Source organism: Rhinatrema bivittatum, chromosome 9 (genome assembly GCF_901001135.1).
Source record: "Rhinatrema bivittatum chromosome 9, aRhiBiv1.1, whole genome shotgun sequence".
Classification (NCBI taxonomy): Eukaryota; Metazoa; Chordata; class Amphibia; order Gymnophiona; family Rhinatrematidae; genus Rhinatrema; species Rhinatrema bivittatum.
In genome coordinates, this window is record NC_042623.1 from 210,546,980 (window position 1) to 210,572,852 (window position 25,873).

At 45.2% G+C, this 25,873-nt stretch overlaps 1 protein-coding gene across 1 annotated transcript in view; it reads left to right on the plus strand.

Annotated features, from left to right (window-relative positions):
• Positions 1-3,139: 3,139 nt before the first annotated feature.
• RNF13 (ring finger protein 13) overlaps positions 3,140-25,873 on the plus strand; it is a 318,726-nt gene continuing 295,992 nt past the window's right edge. The window contains exons 1-2 of the mRNA XM_029615493.1: positions 3,140-3,321; positions 23,439-23,565. Coding sequence (XP_029471353.1) covers positions 3,155-3,321; positions 23,439-23,565 — 294 coding nt within the window. The 5' untranslated portion in view covers positions 3,140-3,154. The remainder of the gene's footprint in view (positions 3,322-23,438; positions 23,566-25,873) is intronic.

Below are 25,873 nucleotides of genomic sequence, written 5' to 3' on the forward strand. Positions count from 1 at the left end.
AAGGTTTCAAAAGTGACATGTGGAAGGAATTATGGATTCTTAATGTGGCTGGCAGACGAAGTTGATAAGTCACAGGACCTAGCTGTCATCAGAAATGGCCCAATATAACGGGGAGCCAGTCACATGGAAGGAACTCTCAAATGGATGTGTCTGGTGCTAAGCCACACTTTTTCTCCCGGACGGATCTGGGGAGCAGGTTGTCGATGCTTATCGGCAAATGTCTTTGCGGTATGAGCCGCTTTACGGAGCATTTGTTGGGTATGAATCCAGAGCCACTGCAACTGTACTGTTGGAAGCCGGTCCAGGAGCAAGCCAGGAGAATGTTCGGAAGCCGGTCCAAGAGTCAATCCAGAAGAATCAGTCCAATGAGGGAGGAAAGCAGAAGCAGTACGGAAGAACAGGAACAAGACCAGAAGCGGGAACCAGGAACTTGGAGCTCAGGAACCAACCAGACTAGAAGCCTCAATACCAAGGCAAGGTCTGAGGAGCAGACCTTGCTTTAAATACCTGAGCCAAGGGAGGAGTCCCAGGAAGGAGCCACGACAACTTCCTGTCATGGCCCCTTTAAATTTAATCTTCAGCCGCGAGCGGCTCTAATCAACCCGGAGGGGGAGGACTCAGCCCGGCAGAGCAGGAACCATGCAGCTGGGCTCAGCAGCGGCAGCGGCCACACAGGGAGCGTCGGAGGGGGCTGCCTGCTCCAGCAGGAGCCCCGGAGGCGGCCCGACGCCGTAGGTAGGCACTTGGCCCCGGTCGCGGACCACCGCGGCTGGTCTCTCAGACGAGAGATCGGCCCCAGTCGCAGAACGCCACGGCCGGCGGCCATAACAGATTGGATTTATCCGGTATACGCTACTCTGCCGCTTCCTGCTGCCGCTGGAAGCTCTACCTTGCCCTTCGGGGTATTCTCTAACCTGGGTACCCGCTCCTCGGGGGCCCTCTGCTTTCCTTTCAGCTGCTCTACTTGGATCAGGTACTCGCTCCTCGAGGGCCTGCTGTCCCTGCCTCGGTGCCTGTTACCATCTACTTCAGACTGGTGGAATCGCCAACCTTACAGCTACCATCTAGTGAGTAATCTCATTCTCAGTCTATCTCACCCACAGCTTGCCGGGCTGGGAAACCTACACCGGAATCTCCCTATACCAACTTGGTGAGACGGGTCCCCTCTGCCGAGGGTCCCTGGACTGCTACCTCTGGATCACCTCACTACTGCCACTTCTGGTGGTATACTACAAGCTGTATAATAAAAGATCTACAACTGTGTGCGTCCCGAGTCTAGCCCAGTACTGTGGCTCCCCGCGGGGCTCCTGCTCGTGGGCGTGGTCATCTGCCACAGTAACCAGAAATCCACCCAAACCCTAACAGGGCCAACCTGGCAGGATCCTCCCCCACTCAAGTGAACTTGTGTCGTTGGCGCCTCTACCTAGGGGAAAAAGGTGTTAGTGGGAGGGATTTCCCTCCCTTCACCCCAGGAAAACCCGAAAAAAACAGATGGCACTGTAAAACAGGGCTGGCAGTATTTATAATTATGTACAAGTTTTATTGGAATACATGACTATATACATTTCTACAAGACACCAACAGTAAATGTAACTTTTCAGGGATGTTAGTCCCCACAAAGTACCACCATATAGAAAAGAAAGAACCTCTTGCATTCCTTTTGATCCAGTTGCCCTCTCCCTTTTTTCTTTCCATTGTACTCCAAGTCTCACCCATGTGAAGAAATGTAACTGGACTGGTGAGTACATAAGAGGAAGGGGGTTCTACTACATCCAGACTGCTGCTGCCATTTTCTCCACCTCTGCTCTACTGCTGAGTCCATGCCCTTCTAGGGAACCAAACTATGCCGCTTGATCCACCACTGATAGGGTCCACACCCTCCTAGGGACCCTACTCTGCCTCCTAAATCAAATCAGCCACTGGAATCCCCTTCTCCACTTCCAAACCAGCTTCTGGGTCCACTCTTTTACTTCTGTGCTAGTGCTAGGCTTGTTGCTTGTCCAATACATAATAATTATAGCCATGGGGGTTTCCAACTTAGCTAATTTGAGGATATGCTAGTTAGCTATTATTCAGCACAAAAACCCCCCAAAACAAAACACTTCTTAGATACAAGGTCAAGACATAGATATCACACAAACAGCCAAAGTACAAACTCTCCCATCCTCATGCGAGGATGTGGCTATTTGCTAAGCCTGTTTTTCAATACATTTGCAACACAAATGTATCTTTTAGACAAAGTTCCTCAATTTTGGACTTTGCCCTTATTTGGTTGTGAAGTACTATTTGACAGTATCTCCTTAGTTTGATTTAGGGGTTGTCATATGCAAATCTCTTAACCTGAAACTCTGGTTGTAGGGGGTCCTATAAGCTTATCAGCCTTTATGTTACACTGCTTTAACCTGTTGCAGTTAATTTCAATATATTTCAATAGTAGCAATCTCTCTTTCCCCTCCCCCAACACAGGGACTGAGTGGGGAGGAAATTCATGAGGAATTTAGAATTATGCTGAAGACTTGGAGAATTAGTTTGGTGTGTATTATAGAATATCCTTACCCTCTGTTGTCTTTTGGAGAATGGATTATTCTATACTAAAACACCCAGGAAGTCTTCAGGAGGCAAGGCTTATCTTGGAAATTTCCAACCCCTCAGTCCAGAAACCTATCCTTTTCTTAGCCCCAACTATGGAAGAGGGACCCAGAAAGACTCTTAAGGGAAATCTAATTGCCAATACTGGATGTAGTTGAGTCAGCTAACAGAGTTTCACAGTTGATTTCACCTGATAAAGATTTAGGAGGGATCTAGGCTAAAACTGAGATAATATGAAGTCGGAGTGATGGAAAACAGGACGGCAACAGAGGGGAAAAAGTGAGCATGCGAGGCGGAGAACGGGCACACATCAGAAGTTCCTGCATTTTATTTTATGTGACTAATCAATTCTGCGAAAGAAGAAAAACCAAAGGCAACAAAAGCAACCCCCACCACGCGCCCTCCTCAGCTCGAGAGCCGCAGGTGTCCGCGAGACCAGTCACATGCCCCCCAAATAAACAAATAAACACGCCCCAGCGGAATGCTCTCTAGAGTATGACAGCTACTCCTGTGATTGACGCCTTCTAGCCAGCGAATCACCAGGCCCGCACACTCCGGGCAGCCAATGAGGGAGCCTGGAGCGGCGGGAGGCGGGATTTCCGCGTTGCCGTTGCCGTTCCTGCGGGCTGAGGGCTACTCTCCGGGTGTGGGTGCAGGGAAATGCTGGCGAGTGGCGCTGGCGTGGGGGAGGTGTAGAGTCGCCGGTTCCTCAGGACGCTTGTCTAGAGCCCGGTGAGTATTTTACCTTTTTTTTTTACCTTCTTTGCCGCAGAAGGGCACTGTGGAACCCGCAGCTCAGAATGGCTGTTTGTCGCTTCGGCGCCTGGAGCTGCAGCTGCACGTTTCCTGGCTTTCATTTTAGCGCTCTTTGAGGCACTTCGGTGCAAGAGCTTGGTGGGGGTCTCTGCGGGAAGCCCATCTGTCAGCTCGGGAAAGCGGGCATTAAACTTCAGTTCAGGGGATTAAACTTTCCTCTTCTTTCTTGCGATTTGTTTCTATTTATGGAATCTGGCAGTATAAAAGAAATGCAAATTAAATACAATTTGAAGAAAACTGAAGGACAAGAGTAGCTTCGTTAGATTGTTTCTTACAGCGGGGTCGGGCGTTAATGAATCTCGTTCTCTGCTCTTTCTTGTGGTCTCGCAGTAAATGTTGCTGTCCAGCATTTGTAAATCTTTCACTCCATTTGCATCCCCACTGTTAACTCGCCCTTATTGCAAGGGGTGACCTCTTAAATACATCATTCACTTCTGTTGACTTCAGTGACCTTGCCCCTTAAGTACTATTTTAATGATGGAAAGTCACAAATATAGGCTGCGGAGTAGCCGGATGAATATATTTTGAGAACAAAATCTGGATGTCCAAGACCGCATTTTAGCGGATCTAGGAAGTATGTTTATAACATTTAGTAAGACAACAAAGGCAAGAAGGATCTGCAGGGTATATTTGCTTGCTGTGCTACGTTCCTACATCATTAGTGTTTGAGTGTTGCAGTAATACTGTGCTCACTATTATTTATTTTAGATTTAATGCTATCATTATAGCTCCTGTACTCTCATTTTATACCTCATATCCTTAGGTCATATCTGTATTTATGCATTACCACATGCAGAATGTTTTTTAATTTGAATGCAGTCCGCCTTGTGAATAGCTTGGGAAAGGCAGAATATGAAAAGTTTACAAATATAGCCGGTAGCCTGAAAAACATTAATCGGCAGTGAATATTTGAATACTTGCAGCTTTTAAATTGAGTGTAATGAGATTCTCCCCCCAAAACGTAAGAAGGAACTAATTATGGTTTTTCAGGTGGAAACCCTCAGATGTACCTGATTAAACGCAAAGTAAAAGCTAGGATAGATAGGACATAGTGCCCTGCAATGGGAGTCCTTAAAATATTCCCTGACCATTGGTTTCTGTAATGAGCTTGCTGTTGGGTGCTCTTCTTGGCCGGTGTTCACCTGTCCACTCTGTTCTGGCTCCAGTTCAGTCATGAACTTCTCAGGCAAGCATCACTCAAATCAGATTGGCAAATAGTGATATATTGTTTGCTGGCCAGCTTTGTGGTTCAGTGAATTCTGGTATTGAAAAGAAGCAACGACAGACTAACAGTCTGTTCCATAAGTGAACCTAGCATCTCAGACCTTTTTTTTTCTGGGATGGCTATTTATGTATAGCAGTTAGATGAGCAGGTCCAGGATGAAGAGTTATCTGCATAATGCATCCTGGCAGCAGACTGGAATTGAGCAGGATGCTAAAACCTCCCAGTGAAAATGCATTTTTTTTTTTCCTTTGCAAACAAATTTCATAGCACTGCTTGTGATCATTCTCCTGTCATCGAGATCCTGTACAAATCATCTTTTGATAGAAACATATCCCCCCCCCCCCCACACACACACACACATTAATCCAATACTCAAAAGCTGTAGTTACAAAAGTTAAGATTTCTACCCTGCCTTTCGTTTACTTGGGGGTTGTTAATGATTTACCTGGGCAAATTGACTTTGGTGAAAAGTGCCCTCCTCAGCCCAGGTAAAAATCTGTCCAGCATGTGCCCAGCTGGATTGTGAGGAGGTGGAGGAGGAAACCAGCACACGTAGGGGACATTTACACAAGAACACACACTATGTTCCCCCTCTCGGTCGCCTACACCAAAGAGCAGGTGGAAAGGACATGGCCGCTTTTAGTGTGTGTGTGCATTATGCTAATTTTCAAGCAGAAAGTACTTTCACTTTGAAAATGAATGTGAAACACACCCATAATTTAAAAATTATCCCCTCTGTCTCTTATTTTTTTATTTGCACATTTGATTCTATACACTACTGTAGTTCTTCTAACTGGATTTCATAATTTGCAAACAATTGATACTTTCTGTTAAAGCATAACTGTTCCTTAGCTAAAAAAAAAAAAAAAAAGGTGCAGTTCCATGTAGAGTACTGGAGAGATGAAAGGTTTCTAATAAAACCTCTGACCGTTGGAAGAGCTGAAAATCAAAATTACATGACTTTGAAAGCATCCTCCCCATGAGATTGAAAGAAAAGAGTCTCTGGGGCCTGTAGCTACCTTACACTGCCTGAACTCTGAAGGCCTTTGGGGAGGTTTTGTTGACAGGCAGCAGCTGGGCAGCCTGATGCTGATGTCACTAGGGCATTGGGTCCTTTAAGAATCAGCAACCAGTGATGTACTGCTGCCAGCATGCCGAAGCCACACTCCAAAGGAGCGTGCCCCTTCTGCCAGATTGTAGGATCCCCACAGTTATCAACTCTGGTATGAGGGCCAGTGCATTTCTGTTTGCTCTGCTAATTCACCACTGTAGTAAAACTGAATACAGAACTAGCTGAAACCTTCCTAAATCCAGAGGTGCACTCCTCCTTCACCTATACCTCAAATTCTTCAGAAAATTTGGAAGAGGGGCTCATTGGTGATGGATTGGCCAAAAATATCCCCTCCTTGGGAGTGATGTCTGATGTTATCCAGGAGGTGACTCCGCTACAGGGTTTTGATTATGCTACATAAGCATCCTTTGGCCCCCTGGTCTTGGAAAGGCCCAGTGTTTTAATTCCAGATCCTGTTCAGCCCTCCCAAGCAGAGGTATATGGAGGATCGACTCATGACTAGAAACCTCGTTATCAAGTACTGTTACCCAGTCATGTGCTTATTCTATGGGATTGTCATTTAAATTGTCAGATTTAGACTGTAGGCTTGATTATGTTGAGACAAGAGTAAGCTGCTCCTTCTGGAGTAGTAATTAATCTTCAGTCATCTATGGCTGCTGCTTATCAAGGACAATTTGAGTTTACGTTATAAATGTGAGTTGGTAGAAAATAGATTATTGAACTTTCCTAAAACTCGTTTCTTGTCCGGAATTGAATTGTTTAAAAAGTATACAGTTTTCCCTCAGTGGGTTCTTTTATTGTTAAACAGTTATTCTAAGAAGAGGAATCCTAGTTTTGAGGATGGAGCCTCTGATGTTTTGGCCACTTCCTCTAGCTTGGATCTCTCTTTTTTTTTTTTTTTCTTCTTTCATCTTCTGATGTACCTACTAGAGCTGCTTTTGTTATATCTTTTGCCTTGCATAGAGATAAAATGAATTTTTTCATTGGTATTTCAAATATAAAGAGACTGTTCTGTAAGCAAAGAGTTCAGCTTTTTCCTGATGTGTCTTAGAGAGCGGGTTCCTGACCAGTGTGCCTTTAGACCTGTTCAGGTATGCCATGGAAAAGTCACCACCGACTGATTCTCAGATCCAGGCCAGCACCTGGGCTCTGCTCTCAGCACCTCACAGCAACAAGAGACACCATCAATGACTCTTCCCCCCTCCCGTCCCATAACAATAGCAAGTCCTACGGCAACAATTTTTTATTTTATTTATTTCAGTAAATATTTTTATTTATTTTTAGCTAGAATTTGTTCCAGCTATTAATTAATTTTATGTATTTTTAATTTAATTTGTTTTTGACTGTTTCTTTATAATTTTTATTTTTTATATTTTTTATTTTTATCCAATGTAAACCACTTTGACAAAACCGATTTTATAAAGTGGTATATAAATACTTTTAAATAAATAAATAATGACTCTTTTTTTTTTTTTTTTAAAAGTAGGAGCTCCTTTCTGAGACCATGTGTCATCATGCATGCCTCTTCAGAGATTGGTAATTAATGGGCAGGATGCAGGGCATGGATGCTTGGGGGGGGCGGGGCGGGGGCCCCCGCATTGTGCAGCACACACATTTCACACAGCACCTCCTTGTCTTCCTCTGATAAACCTCCCCCTCTGCGTCCTTCCAACCTCTGCCATATGCCCAGACTGAGTGAGATGGGAGTGCATGCACTGAGCACTGGATATAATTTACTCTGAGTGCTGGGAGTAGCAGTAGTGAGTGAAGGATCTCTGGCAGCCAAAGTAATTGAGCTGGCTGCCCACACCATAATAAGGAAGGACCCACAAAACAGTACGGTAAGCGGTCTAGAAAAGCCACGGATGTGAAAAAACAAAACAAGACCGGAGCCTTGGAAAGGTGAAACTTTGCCCAGAGTCGGGCTGTGTATAATCAATCAATAAATCTTCTTCCCAAGGCTCCGGTCTTGCTTTGTTTTTGCCCACACCATAATGACTTCTCCCTTCTCCTGCACTGTTCAGAGAGGGAGCTGGTAGCCTATTGTGATGGGCTAATGTGTGTTTCAGCTTCCCTAGGATCTTCTTTTGGCCATGAGTCCTCTCCATGTCTACACTGCCTGTTCGGTGGAGGTTGGTGGTGCCTCCACTCCATTTTGGTTATATAGGTTGCCTTGGGCTTCGAAAGGCTGGGGAAAACGCTGATCTAGAGAGACGCAGGCTAAGAGGGGAAACTATTTGGGTATTTGCCAGGTATTTGTGACCTGGCTTGGCCACTGTTGGAAACAGGATACTGGGCTTGATGGATCTTTGATCTGACCCATAAAACCACAGGTCTTTGTCATTAGGGGCTTCCTTTTTCTTAAAATGTCCCTGTAAATATCTTGTGGTGTGCCTTGAAACTTTTATCAAGATGACTTATCCATGATTGGTTTGAGGGACTGGTAGAGTGGAATTGGTAGTTCAGAATAGTTTTTTCCTTTTTTTTTCTGTTGGTTTTACTTCCTTTGTTATTATATATGCTGTTGTCCCCTTATATGAGGACTTGTTCAGATTTCATGTATTTTTGGAAGTCTTTAATTTCCTGATTTTGTACCATGAATATGATTCAAACTTAATAAAGATTAAATTACACAAAAGCAAAGAAAAGAGTCTCATTTAAGTCCAGTTCAACGTTGGGAGCTTGATTTACAGCTCATGCTGGGTTACAGGATTTTAAGGGAATTGGGAGATGATTGAGAATGCCGGCCTTGGAACGAAAGTAAGGTCTGAGCATTTAGTTATGTCTGGGATAGAAGGGAAGGGAGGTTTAGGGGATCAATAAGGATTCTGAAGTGTATGTGGTTGGCAGGGCTGGCTCAAGGCCATATGCCTCCCCCCCCCCCCCCCCCCCCAACATTTTGTCATCCTCTCTCTTCTTCCCAACATTCTCTCTCCCCACTCCAACCCCTTCTTCCTCCATCAATTTTCTCTCCCACTCCCTCCCTTCTGTCTCTCTCCCTGCAAGCACTTTCTCCTCCCTCCCTGCATTCTTACCTTTTCTCTTCCTCGACCGTCCATTCAGGCATTCTCTCCACTTTCTTCCCTCCCTCCTGACATTATCTCCCATGCCACCCTGCCTGTCCAGGCCCGGCTGCCCCTCTCCTCACTTGTGGTGGTGGTGGTGGTGGTGCTCCTCCTGTTCTTAATCCATGGCTACCTGAGACCAGACTGCTGGGACCCCTCTTACAGGACCGGACCATCTCCCTGCCCCAACCGGACGTGAGGGGGAGGAGCCGCAAGCAATAAGAATGCTGCGGCGGTGTCCGTGGAGCTGAGACCAGACTGCTGGGACCCCTCTTACAGGACCGGACCATCTCCCTGCCCCAACCGGACGTGAGGGGGAGGAGCCGCGAGCAATAAGAATGCCGTGGCGGTGTCCGTGGAGCTGAGACCAGACTGCTGGGAGCCCTCTTACAGGACCGGACCATCTCCCTGCCCCAACCGGACGTGAGGGGGAGGAGCTGCGAGCAATAAGAACGCCGCGGCAGCGGCGCCCCATCGCCGCCGGCGCGCCACCAAAGCCGTGCGCACGGCTTTGTCCGGCTTAGTCCGGACTAGGACGGACTGGGAGGAGAAAATCCAAGCGCTGGACTTTGAAACTGAGAGCATAGGAAATAAGGTACTAAGTTTAAATCTTCTGCTTCTAACGGTTAAATCTGTTTTGAGGAAACGACGTAATGCCTGCCAAAAGAAAAGGGAAGGTCAGAATGTTCCCCTCAGAGCCCTTGCCTTCCCTTCTACAGTTGGAAATAGATAGATTTATGACGCAATTGGATAAAGAGGGTTCCGATGAAACCTTTGGAGGCCCCCCAGTGGGAGAACGAGGGGCCCCCCAGGAAGAGGCTTCCCTCAGCCCTGATAACCGTCCGCCTCCACTCCAACGAGGCTCAGACGGAGAAGCTGCGACATTGCCCACTGAAGAAGTGCAGCAAATGATTGCATCTGAGGGAGCAAGCTCCGCTCTTGCTTCGGGAATGAGAGGACTTGAGGAGATATCTCCTGTAAGGGAAGAACCCTCAACCAGTATGGCTGATATGCCACAAAGATCCCTCCAACCTGAAACGCCCGTGGATGTACAGCCTATAATAACTAGGCCAGAGACGGTCACATTAGGAGCCATATGGGACTTGGTAAGCAGTTTGAATGCCACAGTACATAGATTAGAAGGAAAAGTAGATACTGTCTCTTTGAACTTCCAACAACAGGTCTCCGGAATGCAGAGTCAAATATCTGGACTTACTATTGGAGTAGAAGAGGTTGAGAGAAATGTAAATTTTGTAAAATCAGTGAATAATACGATGGTTAGAGACCACGTAGCATGTTTAAAATGGTTAGAAGTTCTCGAAAATAATGTTAGACATCTAAATGTGAGAATTGTGAATTTCCCAAAAGTTATGGGTGAAACTAATTATGTTTCCTTAAAAAGATTTCTGATTGATGTACTTGGGTTTGTTGAAAATGAGTTACCTTCTGTTAATTCTTGTTTGTAAAAAAAAGATCCTCTGAACCGGTGGTTTCAATTCCAGAAAATCTCACTGGCTTTCTGGAGGACTCCACCTTACAGGTGATTGATAGGAATACTTTAATAGTCTCCTTTATTAACACCGCTGATATAAGTAGATTGATGAGGGTTTACTTTCAAAAGTTCCCTATTAATTATATGGGACAAGATGTAAAAATTTTTCCAGATCTTGCACCAACTACCCGTAGTAAAAGACGAGAATTCTTAAATTTGAGACCCAGAGAAGTAGCTTTGGGTTTCTCTTTTCTTTTGAAGTATCCTTGTCGATGCATAATAAAACGGGGAACTGAAGTGTTTATTTTCACACAAGTGGAACAACTAACTCAATTTATAGTGGCAAGAGAACCAGCTACCTCTTCCCCTGTAATCCCCTAAGGTATCAGGACAAAATTTAAGGAAATTGTGTTTAGTACTAATTCCTATAAAGAATGTTATAATTCCCTTTTTTTCTTCTCCCCTTGAATCCTATGTATCTCTCAGATGTAGTACATGATGCTCCTTAGGATATATTACATATATAAGGTAGATGTTAATATCAACATAATAGTTGGAAGTTTTTCTTGTTCTTCAAGATGACTTAAAATTGACATGATTAATGTTTTAATATCTATTGTGTTGTAAAAATGGAATCATAATTCAATGTAATATTTGAACATGATTATTATAAAGTTATGGAAAAATAATAAAAATATATTAATCTAATCCATGGCTACTTTAATCACTTATTAGAGAATTTTTGTGGCTGGGTCCCCATTCATTTTTTTTCCAGATTGAATATCCCTCCCCTCTGCCCCATCTCACACTTCCCATTTGTATCCCCAGCCAATTGCTGAGCCTTCCACTTCAATCCGTGCTCGCTCTCCGCACCCATTCCTATCCCAACTCTCCCCTCTGATCTCCAAATTCCCCCACAATCCACATACTGTTCTATCCACCGTCTTCCAGTCCCTGCCGCCCGCCCGTCTCCATCCCCACTCTCCCCTTCCCTCCCCCACAATCCACATACTGTTCTGTCCACTGTCTTCCAGTCCCTGCTGCCTGCCCGTCTCCATCCCCACTCTCCCCTTCCCTCCCCCACAATCCACATACTGTTCTATCCACCGTCTTCCAGTCCCTGCTGCCCGCCCGTCTCCATCCCCACTCTCCCCTTCCCTCCCCCACAATCCACATACTGTTCTATCCACCATCTTCCAGTCGCTCCCCCGCGATCCACATACTGTTCTATCCACTGTCTTCCAGTCCCTGCTGCCTGCCCACTCCATCCCCACTCTCCCATTCCCTCCCCCACAATCCACATACTGTTCTATCCACCGTCTTCCAGTCCCTGCTGCCCGCCCGTCTCCATCCCCACTCTCCCCTTCCCTCCCCCACAATCCACATACTGTTCTATCCACCGTCTTCCAGTCACTCCCCCACAATCCACATGCTGTTCTATCCACTGTCTTCCAGTCCCTGCTGCCTGCCCACTCCATCCCCACTCTCCCATTCCCTCCCCCACAATCCACATACTGTTCTATCCACCGTCTTCCAGTCCCTGCTGCCTGCCCACTCCATCCCCACTCTCCCCTTCCCTCCCCCACAATCCACATACTGTTCTATCCACTGTCTTCCAGTCCCTGCTGCCTGCCCACTCCATCCCCACTCTCCCATTCCCTCCCCCACAATCCACATACTGTTCTATCCACCGTCTTCCAGTCCCTCCCCCACAATCCACATACTGTTCTATCCACCGTCTTCCAGTCCCTCCCCCACAAGCCACATACTGTTCTATCCACCGTTTTCCAGTCCCTGCCGCCCGCCTGTCTCCATCCCCACTCTCCCCTTCCCTCCCCCACAATCCACATACTGTTCTATCCACTGTCTTCCAGTCCCTGCTGCCTGCCCACTCCATCCCCACTCTCCCATTCCCTCCCCCACAATCCACATACTGTTCTATCCACCGTCTTCCAGTCCCTGCTGCCCACCCACTCCATCCCCACTCTCCCATTCCCTCCCCCACAATCCACATACTGTTCTATCCACCGTCTTCCAGTCCCTGCTGCCCACCCACTCCATCCCCACTCTCCCATTCCCTCCCCCACAATCCACATACTGTTCTATCCACAGTCTTCCAGTCCCTGCTGCCCACCCACTCCATCCCCACTCTCCCCTTCCCTCTCCCACAATCCACATACTGTTCTATCCACCGTCTTCCAGTCCCTGCCGCCCGCCCGTTTCCATCCCCACTCTCCCCTTCCCTCCCCCCACAAAAAGCTTCAAGCAAGCCTCATCCTGTGCTTCTTACAAGCTAAACAAAAAGAAAGAACTTACCAAAAAATTCCCCACAACAGATTACTGTAAATCAGGTTTTCACTTTTTAAAAATTTAGCTCACTTGGAAAACTTGAACGAGTCTGAGGCCAGTATTCAAATGGCTTCTCCAGCTAACTTTTGAAGATTGCCAGATAAACCCTGAGCTTAGAACATAAGAACATAAGAAAATGCCATACTGGGTCAGACCAAGGGTCCATCAAGCCCAGCATCCTGTTTCCAACAGTGGCCAAACCAGGCCATAAGAAGCTTGAAATATTTCCCCTGCTATCTGGCTACATTTTACCCGCACAAATAGAGGTGGCGCTGGGAGTGTTTCTGGGGCGCGGTTTCAGGCAGCGCTGCCCCGGACAAAGTTACCCGAGTAACTCAGAGCAACCCAAAAAAACTGTTGCATCCGATCTGGATCCAGCAGCAGGTTGTCTATGAGTTATCTCCTGTCCTGCTGCTCAGCAAGGTACAAGCGTGTGTGCTCCACAGCCTTGCAGCAGTTTGGCCGATACGGTCCTGCTGCTGTGCCCTCGCCGTCCTTCCTCTGTGGTGCCCGTGCAACTTCTCTTTGTTCTATACCCTCGCTGTTCAAACAGCTCATCAGCGAACCCTGCGGCTGTGGATAGAGGAGGAGTGACTGAGTCTGCCTCAGTAAAGGGTGCAGGGGGCAATTTCAGTGCCAGCGACCTGGGAAAATCTGCATTTTGCAGCAAACATTTACCCGAGTTGCTTCTCTTGTACCAGGACCATGCCCAGCCAGCACCGCCTCTGCCTGGCCCCACTGGCTGACCAGTCCAACTGGCAATGCTAGTAGCGCCGAGGCTGCCCCTTATCTCTCGGCACCACAGGTGACCGCCCAGCTCACCCTACCCAAAGGCCATCCCTGCTGCCTGGTGCTGGTAAAGAGGAAATTACACCAGTAACACGAGTCAGGTGTGGGGGAGAGGAACTGAGAAAAGGTGAGAAACTATTACTGGTTTCAGATCCAGTGCTAGCTAGGAAAACTTTGCAGGTGGTTTGCTCTCAATGGAACTAGTGGCTGGGAGAAATGTAAGAGACTGTGACAAAGGCAAGTGTGCATGAGGAAGGAAAGCTGCTTTCAGTACGGACAGGCCAGGAGTAGTAAAAGTGGCACCAGTCCTCCGGACAAAAGACAAAATGGGGATGGTATTGGACTTGAAGCAGTATTTTTCATAGGATTCTTGATGAAAAGGTTTGGCAAGGGAAAGGAATAATATGCGATTCAGTCACCCCTGAGGCCTTCCCAGCCAGATGAAGTTGTGGGGGAGAGGGGGTGATTTTAAAATTGGAGTACACATTTTCAGTTAATGCCATACGAGAAAAGTGGTTCTATATAATGAGAGCTAGCAAGAACCCCCGTGGTTTATACAAAAGCTGAAAAAGAAATTGGGAACATTCATTTGAGAACCAGGGAAGACCAATTTCAACTCCCACCTTCCCTACTGACAGTCCTTGTGATCTTGGATTGTAAGCTCTTTGAGGCATGGATTTTTTGTTTTGTTTTTTGTATTGAATCTGTTTTTATGTTGCCACGAAATATGAAACTGGAACTTCAGTAGTCCACAACTTCGTACTTTGCATACTTCTTACAGGGGTACTTTCCCCACCCACCCCATACACCCCAAAAAGTATTGCGCACATCGTAAAGCATGGATGTAAACGTTGGCATGGAGGCTGGCGATCAGCAATCCCCCAGACCTTTTGGCTTCTAAGATCATGAACAAGAGACACCAAAATGTATTAAGCACAGGGGGCTGATACTTGTTTAGCTTCAGACGCAAATGTGAAAGCAAAGGAGGAAGATGACCTGCAGAAGCACTATCCATGGGGTTTATGCTACACAAGATTTTTGCAGACAAAAACGTAAGAAAAAGTAGATATCCAGAACGGGTGTACAATAACTGTAGCAGTGCTTTGCGTGGCTTTTACCTAAATAATAATTAAGCCTGGCCCCGAGTGGTTTTTATGTGAGGTTTACTCCTTTTCTGGGCCTGATTCTTCTCTGCTTCTGATAAAAACTCCCCGGGAAGTGGACCGTTTGCGATGGTGGAAAATCTTACTACATCTCGGCGCTCTCTTCTGGGAAAGGCTGGGATCACTTTACTTGCAGTGTTAAGAATGCACACTTTATGAAGGATCAGGGGCAGGCAAACATTCAGAATTTGATAAGGTTTGGGGAGCAGAGCTGGCTGTGATTTAGATACTGGTTCCTGGCAACTCAGCCCCCCCATGCCTGAAAAGAAAATTCAGATAAAACAGGCAACGAAAATTAAATGTAGAATCTCCTTATCTGAATGTATTTATAAGCAGAAGAATTAGCATTTATATTACGTTTTGATACTTTATCAGTCAACCTTTGCAAGAACATGTGAAACTTCCTCTTTTTTTTTTTTTGCAATCTTTGATTCTATCTTTGGGACAGAACGTCAGAGTTCTTCTTCTTTCTACTAGAAGAATCTACATTAAGACACTTTGCAAACTTCCAGAGGAAGGGTGAGTGAGGAAGTTGGATTAAACCTAGTGCCACATTAGGTGGGAGTTCATCTCCGGGAAGGCAGGCCTGGACTTTGAATGAGACCTTTAGAGAGTGGGCATTTTTCTAGCTGTTGGATCTAAGAATCCACTTGACCACTAGTCCAGTGAGCAGAGAGTACGTGTCCAAGACTTCCCACAGCTACAGCACAGCGTGGTCTAATGGCTTCCAAGAGCCTGCACAAAGCGTTGTCCCTGATGACTCGCTGCCATTCACTGGTATGTTTTCTGTAATACGGTAGTGGACGAGCATTCAGTAGTCTTCTTTCCTAGTAGGCTGCAGAGTTGGTTTGGGCAGTGCACAGTTTTTGAGAGGCGTTCTTCCATTCCTATGTCATTTATGTAAACCTGGGTCAAGGACTAATCTGGAAGACCAACTGTACCTACCCTTCCTTCCTCGGTGGGAGGATTTTCCAGTCTTAATGTTTATTGCTCAGGTAGACACTTAGCTTGTCTATTGTTAAGAACATAAGAAAATGCCATACTGGGTCAGACCAAGGGTCCATCAAGCCCAGCATCCTGTTTCCAACAGGGGCCAATCCAGGCCATAAGAACCTGGCAAGTACCCAAAAACTAAGTCTATTCCATGTTACCATTGCTAATGGCAGTGGCTATTCTCTAAGTGAACTTAATAGCAGGTAATGGACTTCTCCTCCAAGAACTTATCCAATCCTTTTTTAAACACAGCTATACTAATTGCACTAACCACATCCTCTGGCAACAAATTCCAGAGTTTAATTGTGCGTTGAGTAAAAAGAACTTTCTCCGATTAGTTTTAAATGTGCCCCATGCTAACTTCATGGAGTGCCCCCTAGTCTTTCTACTATCCGAAAGAGTAAATAACCGATTCACATCTACCCGTTCTAGACCTCTCATGATTTTAAACACCTCTATCATATCTCCCCTCAGCCGTCTCTTCTCCAAGCTGAAAAGTCCTAACCTCTTTAGTCTTTCCTCATAGGGGAGCTGTCCCATTCCCCTTATCATTTTGGTAGCCCTTCTCTATACCTTCTCCATCGCAACTATATCTTTTTTGAGATGCGGCGACCAGAATTGTACACAGTATTCAAGGTGCGGTCTCACCATGGAGCGATAGCAAGGTATTTATTAATGTCTGTTGGTTGCTCTAACAATCCCTGAGCACAGTTTTTCCAAGGAACACAATGCGCTGCTTCTCCCAGTTGCACCTTCTATAGTTTGAGCTGATTTTGTTTTATTATTTATCCATTTCAAAAGTATTTACAAACAAAGGGCCTCATTTACTGAGGCCTTTCCTATTCCATGTCTACGGGGAAAAAGCTTAGTAAATCAGGCCCAAAATTTGCTCCTACAAAGAAAAAATACTGGGTGCCCCCTTTAGACAGTTTCTGTTGTAGAATGCGGTTAATAAGAAATGTTGTTAAAATTCAATAAATATATCTACAAAAGAAAATCTATCTAATGAAGGACTATTCACTGGTCCACTTTAGCATTTATTGCAACCTCTCTACTGGGATTCCCTGACTCCCCTGTTGTGTTAGTATCCTTCAAAGGTACACCATTCAGAACCATGCGCTGTTGAGTGACTGTCTACTTCCCCCATCATCTAGTTAAAAGCTGCGCTATCTCCTTTTTAAAGATTAGTGCCAGCAGCCTGGTTCCACTCTGGTTATGATGGAGCCCATCCTTTTGGAAAAGGTCTCTCCCCTTCCCCAAAATGTTGCCCAGTTCCTAACAAATCTAAACCCACCTTCCTTGCACCAGTGTTTCATCCACGCTTTGAGACTCCGGAGCACTGTCTGCTTCTCGGGGACCTGCGGGTGGAACGGGGATCATTTCAGAGAATGCTGCCCTGGAGGTTCTGGATTTCAGCTCTCTACCTAAGAGCCTAAATTTGGCTTTCAGTACCTCCCTCCTGCACTTTGCTATGACATTGGTACCTATATGTATGAAGATAGCCGGCTCCTCCTCAGCACTATCTAAAATCTTTTCTGTGTAATATGTGAGGACTGCCACTTTTGCACCAGGCAGGCAAGTTACCAAGTGATCGTTATGTTTAGCAGTCACCCAGCTATCTACATTCCTAATAACCAATTACGACGGCCGTCCTACCCTTCCCCCTTGGGCATGTGCCCCTGGAGATTTATCCTCCGTGCGAGAGGATACTACATCATCCTGAGGGCAGGTCCTAGCTACAGGATTGCTCCCTGCCTCATCAAGCTGATGCTCTCCTTCCAGGTGACCTTTCTCCTCCAAGACAGCACAGGGAATACCAGATTGGAGGAGGGACTGCTCTAGGATGTCTTTGAAGGTCTCCTCCAGATACCTCTCTGTCTCCCTTAGCTCCTTTTGATCTGCCACTAGCCTCCAGAGATCAGACTTGTTCTCTGAAGGATAGCTCTTTACACCTGTGCACACATTCAACCTCTCACAACTTTGACGCTCAGTGCGAAAGACTGGATAGCCTCTCTGTCGGTGCCGGACATCTTAATTTTGTTGATTTGTTATCCAGTGAAAATTTCTAAGGGAGTAGGGATGTAAAGCTAATCTGAAGTACTTTTAGTCTATTGAATTATTTTATATTTCTCTGTCAGTGACCCTCAAAACACTTCAATTCATCTAACTACCTAGTTATTTAAATTCCTTTTGTATCAAATCCTGTAGTAGAATTATACTGAGGGGTTTTGAGACACATGCACCACATGGTCTCTGCTGCTTCAAGGAGTGCAGGGCCGCTGGAAGCTGGGGCTATAGAGTCTGAAGCCTGGGTAGCTTGCAGCGATCTCTGGAGTCCTCTCCTGGAGCCTCTGGGTAAGGTATGCAGATGAGCCTTCTCAAATTTCCCCTAGCACTAATCCTGTGTTTTTCTTCCAAAAAGAGAAGTTACGCCTTGCAAAATGTGCTGGTAGGAATAGAGGAGATAGCCCATGTGCATAACCCGTTCTTCCCAAGTGCGTAGAATCGAACTTTTAAAGGGGTGTTCAGGGTCAGACACTCTCAAGGAGATCCAGGAGATAGATGAAAACCATTCTTATCTTCGTGGTTTGTAAACCATGTGTTAATACTCTTTGGGTGAATTCCCTTTTGGGGTACTGCTGAAAGTTGGAGAGTCCCAAGCACCCCCATCACTTCAGGGAGAGAGAGAACCAGTAGTGCTCTTCTTGGTCTTTGTTCCTAGCCGTAGAAATTTAGAAAAAGTTGAATTTAACACTGTAGAAAATGAATTTGGTAACCTGACTGGTAGCATGGCTAGCCAGGACATTTGTTTTTATAGTGGATATCCTACCAATCCATGAAACTTGAGTAAGGAGGCCAGACTGCTAGGTCCTACTTCATAGGCTTTACTCCCTTAACTTGAAAGCTATCTAGAGTGTTAGAGTAAATTAGTACAGTTTTTAGTGGGGACGCTCTTCTAGACTAGGGAATGGTGCTGTTCACTATATACGTGTGTGTGTGTATGTATATGTATATATATGTATGTATGTGTGTGTATATATATATATATATATATATACACAAAATTTTTTTGTTTGTTTTTGGGGGGGGGGGGAGAGGAGTCGAGAAGAAATTTAATTTTGACAAGCTGCAGAATTGGCTGATTGAATTTGCTGCTTTCTGTGCTCTGTGAGCACCCAGCCAGGTTCTTCTCCCAGCTGCTTCAAGGACACTTTAGGTTCCTTGGGCTTCGGCTAGACTAATATCATTTCATTGCCTTGTCCATGGCTCTTGAACTTCAAAGCTTTCTTCTCATTCAGCCATCTCTACTCTCCCTGACAGCATCTCAACTGTTGCCACATCTCTCTCTTTCTCTCTCTCTCTCTCTTCCCCCCCCCCCCCCCCCCCCAATAAGTTTCAATCCTTTCTGCTACCTCCATTCCACTTTTTGGATTTCTTTGAGGGATATTCCATCCACCTGTGTATCCCACTACCTTTCTATGAGTTGTCATTTACCGAGCCTTGATAAATCCCCCCCCCCCCCCCTCTTTCTCACTGACTTTCATTCCTGCCTTTCCTTCATTTTTGAACTGTCTTCCCCTTCCCTTATTCAGACACTCCAGCCTTCATGCTGATGATCCCTCTGTCTCTCCTTGTTTTAGCCTCCTCATTTGATCTCCGATTCTGCTCTACTGCCCCCTACTCACATGCAAGGCTACTGCCTTGACCTACTCCCTGCACCCACCCCCCCAATGAACTTCAAACCTAAAATATTACTTAGTACCCGCCTCTCCCCTCCAATCACTGTTCCTCTGCGCTTATACTAACCTGTAAATAATCTGTGTTTATCACATTTTCCTCAAACCCCTGTACATATCTTTTCCTTACGTATCCTTTTCTCCCTCCCCCTCCCCCTCCCTTTGTCTTGTCTACCTATATACCTCTCCTCCCCACCTTTTTATCTTGTTTATTGCTATGTTACTGAGTTTATTGTTACAAACTGTTCTTTGTAAAGGCTTTGCCTATATATCCTTGGTTGTAAGTTATCTGTAAACCGGCACGATGTGCAAACGGTTGCCGGTATATAAAATAAAATAATAAATAAATAAAATAGTTCTTCCTGCAGCTGCTTTCTCAGTTTTTGCCCCCTCACACCATCTAATAACATTGAAACAAAAACACCCTACCTCACAACCTAATCCAGTTGCCACCAACACCTTCAGTAATCCCCAGGCTGTTGACCCTTGTATCCTCTCCATTACTGTTTCTTCTCCTCCACTAATTTGTCTGAGTCAGTTGATGAAGCAGTTTCTTCTTATAACAATTTACTCTCCTCTGCTTTAACACTCTCTCTTGCCTCTCCCCTTACCTGTCCTGTAGGGTGAACCAAACTCAAAGCTTGGCCCATGCCCAGATTCTTCTTCCTGTATTCCTGCAGAATGTCTCTGGCTAAAATCCCCATACCCATTCTGACTTTCTTCCAGTCTGCTATTGCACTTGCCAGGCAAGACTACAGTGTCAATCTGCCAAACTATTTTTCATCCAGCCCTCGCCATCAATTTGCACATTCAATTCCCTCCTCCTGCCCCTTCACTGTGAGCAAAGATTATGACTGACTAGTTCTATGACAAGATTCACAAAATTAGTCTCAGATTCTCAACCAAGTCACCTCCCTCCCTGATTCCCACTACACTGCCCTACAGTGTAGTGGGAATCAGGGAGGGAGGTGACTTGGTTGAGAATCTGAGACTAATTTTCCCTGGCTCCTGCCACTCTCGCCTCCTTTTCCGAAATCACACTGGATTATACTGTCCATCTTCTCTTCTCCTCCTCCAAACTCACTGCTTATTCCTTTGACCCAATTCCCACCAACCCCTGAGCTCTATTTCCCCTGCAGTCATCCCTTTCATCTGTCACTTTCACCTGCCTTCAAACATGCAGTGATCCCACCACTCTCAGTGGACCCCTCCTACCCCTCTAACTGAGTGTTTCCGTATAGCAGACTCAGTCTGGTATAGGAGTACTTACAGAAGATTACAGGAACCCAGGTATGGTGCTCTGCATCAGTAGTGATTTATTGAAAGCAAAAGTAGTTATTGACATGTTTGCAGCAATATCTATGGCAAGTTTGCAAGGGAACTACAGTATGGCTATGACAAAGGAATAGAAATGATTTAAGTAAATAAAGTGATGTTTACTGGTTATAGTTCAAATCTTCATAATGCATTTTGTCCCAGTATTGATTTGTGTTGCACAGCGGCATCCGTTGGTATCTTTCACTGAAGCTTTGCTGTTTTATAATAAATGTCAGCTTTTCTAGACTGACAGAAGGCATGATACCCAGTATTTCTGTCCTGCCTTCATCATGTGTTGCTATTCACTTAGGAATGGATGGAATGCTACATGGAGGATCACTGCAGGGATTAGCCTTGCTCTTTCATCAAATCACATTTGCTGATCTTTTTGCAGCCCTGCCAACAGAAGCTATTGATTTTTGAGAACTGGTGAGTCAGCACAGTTTTCTTAAGCTGCTCTAGAGGAACAGATGAGCATTTTGTGCACACATTTCCAAAAGACTGCAAGGTTGGAAGAGGCTGCCGGAGAATGACAGGGATGTGCAAACTGAAATGCTGAGAACCTGCAAACTTAGAAAGCAGTTCCCTGGACGAGTGCTGTTTGAGACGCAAAACTGCACTATATTGTATTGGGGGGGAAAAATGCAAGAACTAGAAACAGGAAACACAGCTCAGCATCTACTTTCACTGGTCCTATCCAGGCAGCTCACTGACTCTGATAATGCTTCATCTGGGTTAAAGAAGGATTGGCATGGATTGTTATGTAAGAGGGAGGGATCCCAGTAATCACTTATTAAAGGAGGCTGGGATTTTGAAAACTGTGTTTAAGGAAAAAAAAACCCAACTGATTTATTTTCTATTCTGAATGCAATACTACAGTTGTGGAGATGGCCTCTAATACTGCAGCAGTCCTGCAGTGACATCCGTGCCGCGCCTTATGTGGCTGTGCAGTCCTGCAGTGACATCCATGCCGCGCCTTATGTGGCTGTGCAGTCCTGCAGTGACAACAGTGCAGCATTTTATATAGTCCAGCTCCTTATATGGAGGTACAGTCCCGAAATGTTTCACTATTGCAGTACCATGTTAGAAAGAAGACAAGAGTGATTATTGTGTAAAGCAGATGCTGTTTCCAAGATCGCCATCTCCTATTTTAAGTTGCTGGGATTTATCACGAGATGAATGGTGGATGCTGGCCATAGATACCGATCTACCCTCTTTTGTGCAGCTTCCATAGGTTGTGTGTGTGTTTTGATAGCAAGGATGTTACTGCAAAAAATGTGAGTAGTTGTAGTGACCTTCTGTCCCCCTTTTGATTTGTGACCAGCCAGCGCTAGATGAATGTGATCAAGTAATCTGCCTGGTAGGGTTTTGAAACCCTGTTAGTAAGTTTTCCTGCAATATTCATTGAGTGAATATTCATGGGTGAGATTGAAAATTACCCGTCCCCCCAGCCTGCACACTGTTTCACGGTGAACGTGCTCTTACCTGTGGTAAAAAGGGGACGCATGTGGGTCAGGGGAGAACATACGTGTCTGTGTTTCATTTGGAAATCCCCATAGGTTCTTTATTGCATGTATTTTGCATCTGCTCCAGTGCCTACAGAAGTGCCGGTGTTCCCCTGCCAGCCTGTGGTTTCCAAGGGAAGGATCAGCTTGCTGAATCCACTTTCTCTTTTACTGAATCCTGGCTGGAGGATTGCAGAATCACTGCTATGGTGCCCGTTGTCAGTTTGGCACCACCTAAAACAGTAAGCAAGTCAAGCATACTGTAGGATGGACCAACATCGCTGCTCTGCATGCCCAAGATGGATGCTCCTAGCAGTGGCAGGGAGTGCATGGTCTGCTTGAGTGTAAGACTTCCTGTGAGCACCTTCTGCCTTGGATTGCTGAACCTCCTTTCTAACTGCAGCCATTAAAAAGTCCTGTGTGTATACAGATTCTCGGTAAAGTAAATTCTTAGTTGTCTTTCAGGCCAGTCTATAAACTGGGTAGACTTTTGTTGGCTCAGACTTTGAGCTCACTCACTGTTCCGAAGCTCTTTGCATGGGTCGTCCTGCTTTGCTTTGATGTTTTCCAATTAGAGATCTTAAATTTGCAGCGGTTGCTTTTTGCAGCTTCCTCTTTGTTTGTTCTTCTCTTTCTTCCAGTTTTTTGGCATGTTTTCTTTGTAAGCCCTCTTAATTTTAAATATGGGGTTTGTAGCATAAACATAGCAGTACGTTACCTCCGTTTTATCTTCGGGGATCCTCTGAACTGCATCTCTTCGTTTTTTCCCTTAGCTTCTGTGACCTTTCTCCTGCTGCAGCGGGGCCCATGAGCCAGGGTTCCCATGGCCTAGAACTGTATCCGGGATCTTGCTTTCACTCTCGCTACCATCATCCCTAGCTAAGGAGGGGTGGGTCATTGTCTTATAATAATATACTCTCCTCTGCTTTAAACACTCTTGCCTCTCCCCTTACCTGTTGTGTGAGGGTTTGGTGATGCTGCACCTGTGTACAGCAGAGTGCAATGCGCACTTGAAAACGAAATTGAAAACATTTTACATGCAAAGATTGATACATAATTTCTTGACAATTTGTGCTAGAAATGTGAAGGCCCAGAAAAGATAGAACATTTCTGAAAAAAACCTTTTTTTTTTTTGTTTTTATTCTGCTTTGTTTTTTGTAAAATTTCCAATTGTTCTACATCTCGCCTTGGTGAGGGGAAAGGAACATTTTTTTTTTTTTTTTTTTTTTGTTTTTTCACAGGCTTTCACATTTCTAAGTTTATTCTTATTTTGGACACATGCCATTACTGTACTATTCGGTTACATCTGCTTTTATATTTTATTAGGCATTTGGTGAAAATGTTGTGCCTGGTGGGAAGGCTCGAGCTGTGTGTCAGGAATTTCTATCCCATTCTGACTTTCCAGCTGTTTGCCGCGTTGAACCTTGTCCTTGTGGAGGCAGACATAATAGCGGTAAGTGTAACGATGTTGGGTTCCGACACTGCTTTCATGCCAATCATTTTGCTCAACAGAAGGCTTCCCCCCCCCCCCCTCCAACTCTTAGTCCGATTTCATATAGCAGGGTTACAAGTGGATCACGGGGAAGGCAATTTTCAAAGTAATTTCCTCAACTGAATAGGGAATCACCCAAGTAAAATGGCCTATCTTATGTTTATCCTCCCTTAAATCCGGCTCAAGTACTCCTGGCTTCCATAGTGTGCCCTCTTATAGCCATGTTCAAGGGAGATGTTACTGTGGGGACACGTTTAGAGGAAGAAAGTAGCTTGTGTACATGGGGTGACCAAATGTCTGCGTGCTATTTTGCTCTCGCTTGGCCACCCATGCAGATAAATGGGCGTAAAGTACGTGAACTGTTTGCAACTGCCCCTTCACAGGACCTCTGATAATGCGGGCATAGAAAGTTTTCAAAAGTAAAACTATGAAACAAAACCATTTCAGATTGCCATCAACATGCTTCAAAAGCCTGGATCTTACTAAGCAAAGACCAAGAGTAGGAGAAAATCTTTCATAAATCAGGCCTTTGGTTTTGGATGGAAACATGGCCTAATGATTAGAACAGGGGGCTTGAAACCAGGGTTCAAATCCTGCATCTCTTACTGATATTGTTTATGATCTTGGGCAAGTCGTTTTATCTCCTGTTGCCTCAAGTACCCACTTAGGGGCTGATGCAATACAGTGTGCTCAGCCGTGTCCGACACGGAGTGAATGCGATAGCGCTCATCACATGCATGTGAATGAGCCTATTAACTCCATGTGCCTATTCACTCCATGAGCCTATTCACTCCGCGTGCAAAAAAAAATATGTGCATCTCAGACGCGCATTTAGCTCTCAGATATTAAGGCCTGCAGCTGAGCGCATGTAAATGAAGTACAGAAAAGCGGAAAAAAATGCTTTTCTGTACACTTTTTTTTACCTAAGAAAAAAAATACCTTGGCAGACCGCTGAGTTATGAAGACCGATGCCGAGTTTACCGGCATCGGTTTTCGTAACCGGCAGCCGTGGTGCCCGCTTTCCGCGTTTTGATATAGCATCAGCCCCTTAGATTGTAAGCTCTTCAGAGAATGCTCTTATCACCGAATACTTATTTATTTATTTAAACATTTTTATATACCGGCATTAGTTGTGGACATCATGCCGGTTTACAATGAACAGTTAAGCTTAGAAATTACATTTTAACAGGGAAAGCAAAACTGGGAGAGGGGGTAACAAAAGGTAGCTGAGAAGAGAAAGGATAACATAACATGGTTCCTCAATATGAGGAAAAGAATATATGCAAAGTGGTCTACTTTGGAAACGGTGTGATAGCCTTCTATTCTGGGTAGGCTTGCTTGAACAACCATTTTTTCAATTTCTTTTTGAAGTTGTTCATACAAGGTTCGAGGCGCAGGTCAGGCGGTAGGGTGTTCCAATGAGTGGGACCTGCGATCGAGAGTGCACGGTCGCGTGTAGAGGAGAGGTGGGCTGTTTTCAGGGATGGTACAACTAGGGTGCCTTTTTTGGCCGTTCTAGTGGGTCGACTGGACTGAGGAGTTGTGAAAGGGAAATCTAACCAGTTGGAGTTGTGGGTATGAATTGCTTTATGCATAATGGTGAGGGTTTTGTAGATAATACGGGAGGCTATGGGGAGCCATCATGATTGTAGAGCACTGCTTAAGCCCAATAGCACTGTAAAAATAATAAATCTAAATCTTGTTATGGGGTTTCACTTTCTCTTCCTTTATTTGCTTAGGGAATTGTCACTGCTGTGCGTCTCTGCTAGTACTTGCTTCAGAAATGTGAGCAGCGGACTGCAGCAGACCATAGAGAAAACTTGCTGTTCTGCTACAAATCATATAGATTATCATAAAGTCGTAAGCCAGGGATTAACTCCTTAATCAGAAACGGCCTTGTGGAACAAATCAGCAGTGAAGAGTTCTAGCAGTGGTATTGATTTAGGAAACATTTTGGACGTTTTGCAGGTTGTGACCCCTTTTTACTGGCCTAATGTAAGGATTATCCAGAGATGATTTTTTGTGACCACGCAGGAGCAGAACAACAAACTCCGTGTATCAGCATCGCCTCTTGGCGGGGGGGGGGTCTGTGCATGTCCATGAATCTGATTATACTGGAGGACATTTTAATCTGTATACAAATAGTTAGATATTCTATAGTTAGAATATGCCAAGAACCTAAGAAGAATCTTATGGAGAGGGCTAAAGGTATATGGAGCAAAATTTGTCTTTCAAACTTATTGTTATCCTCACAAACAGACACATTTTA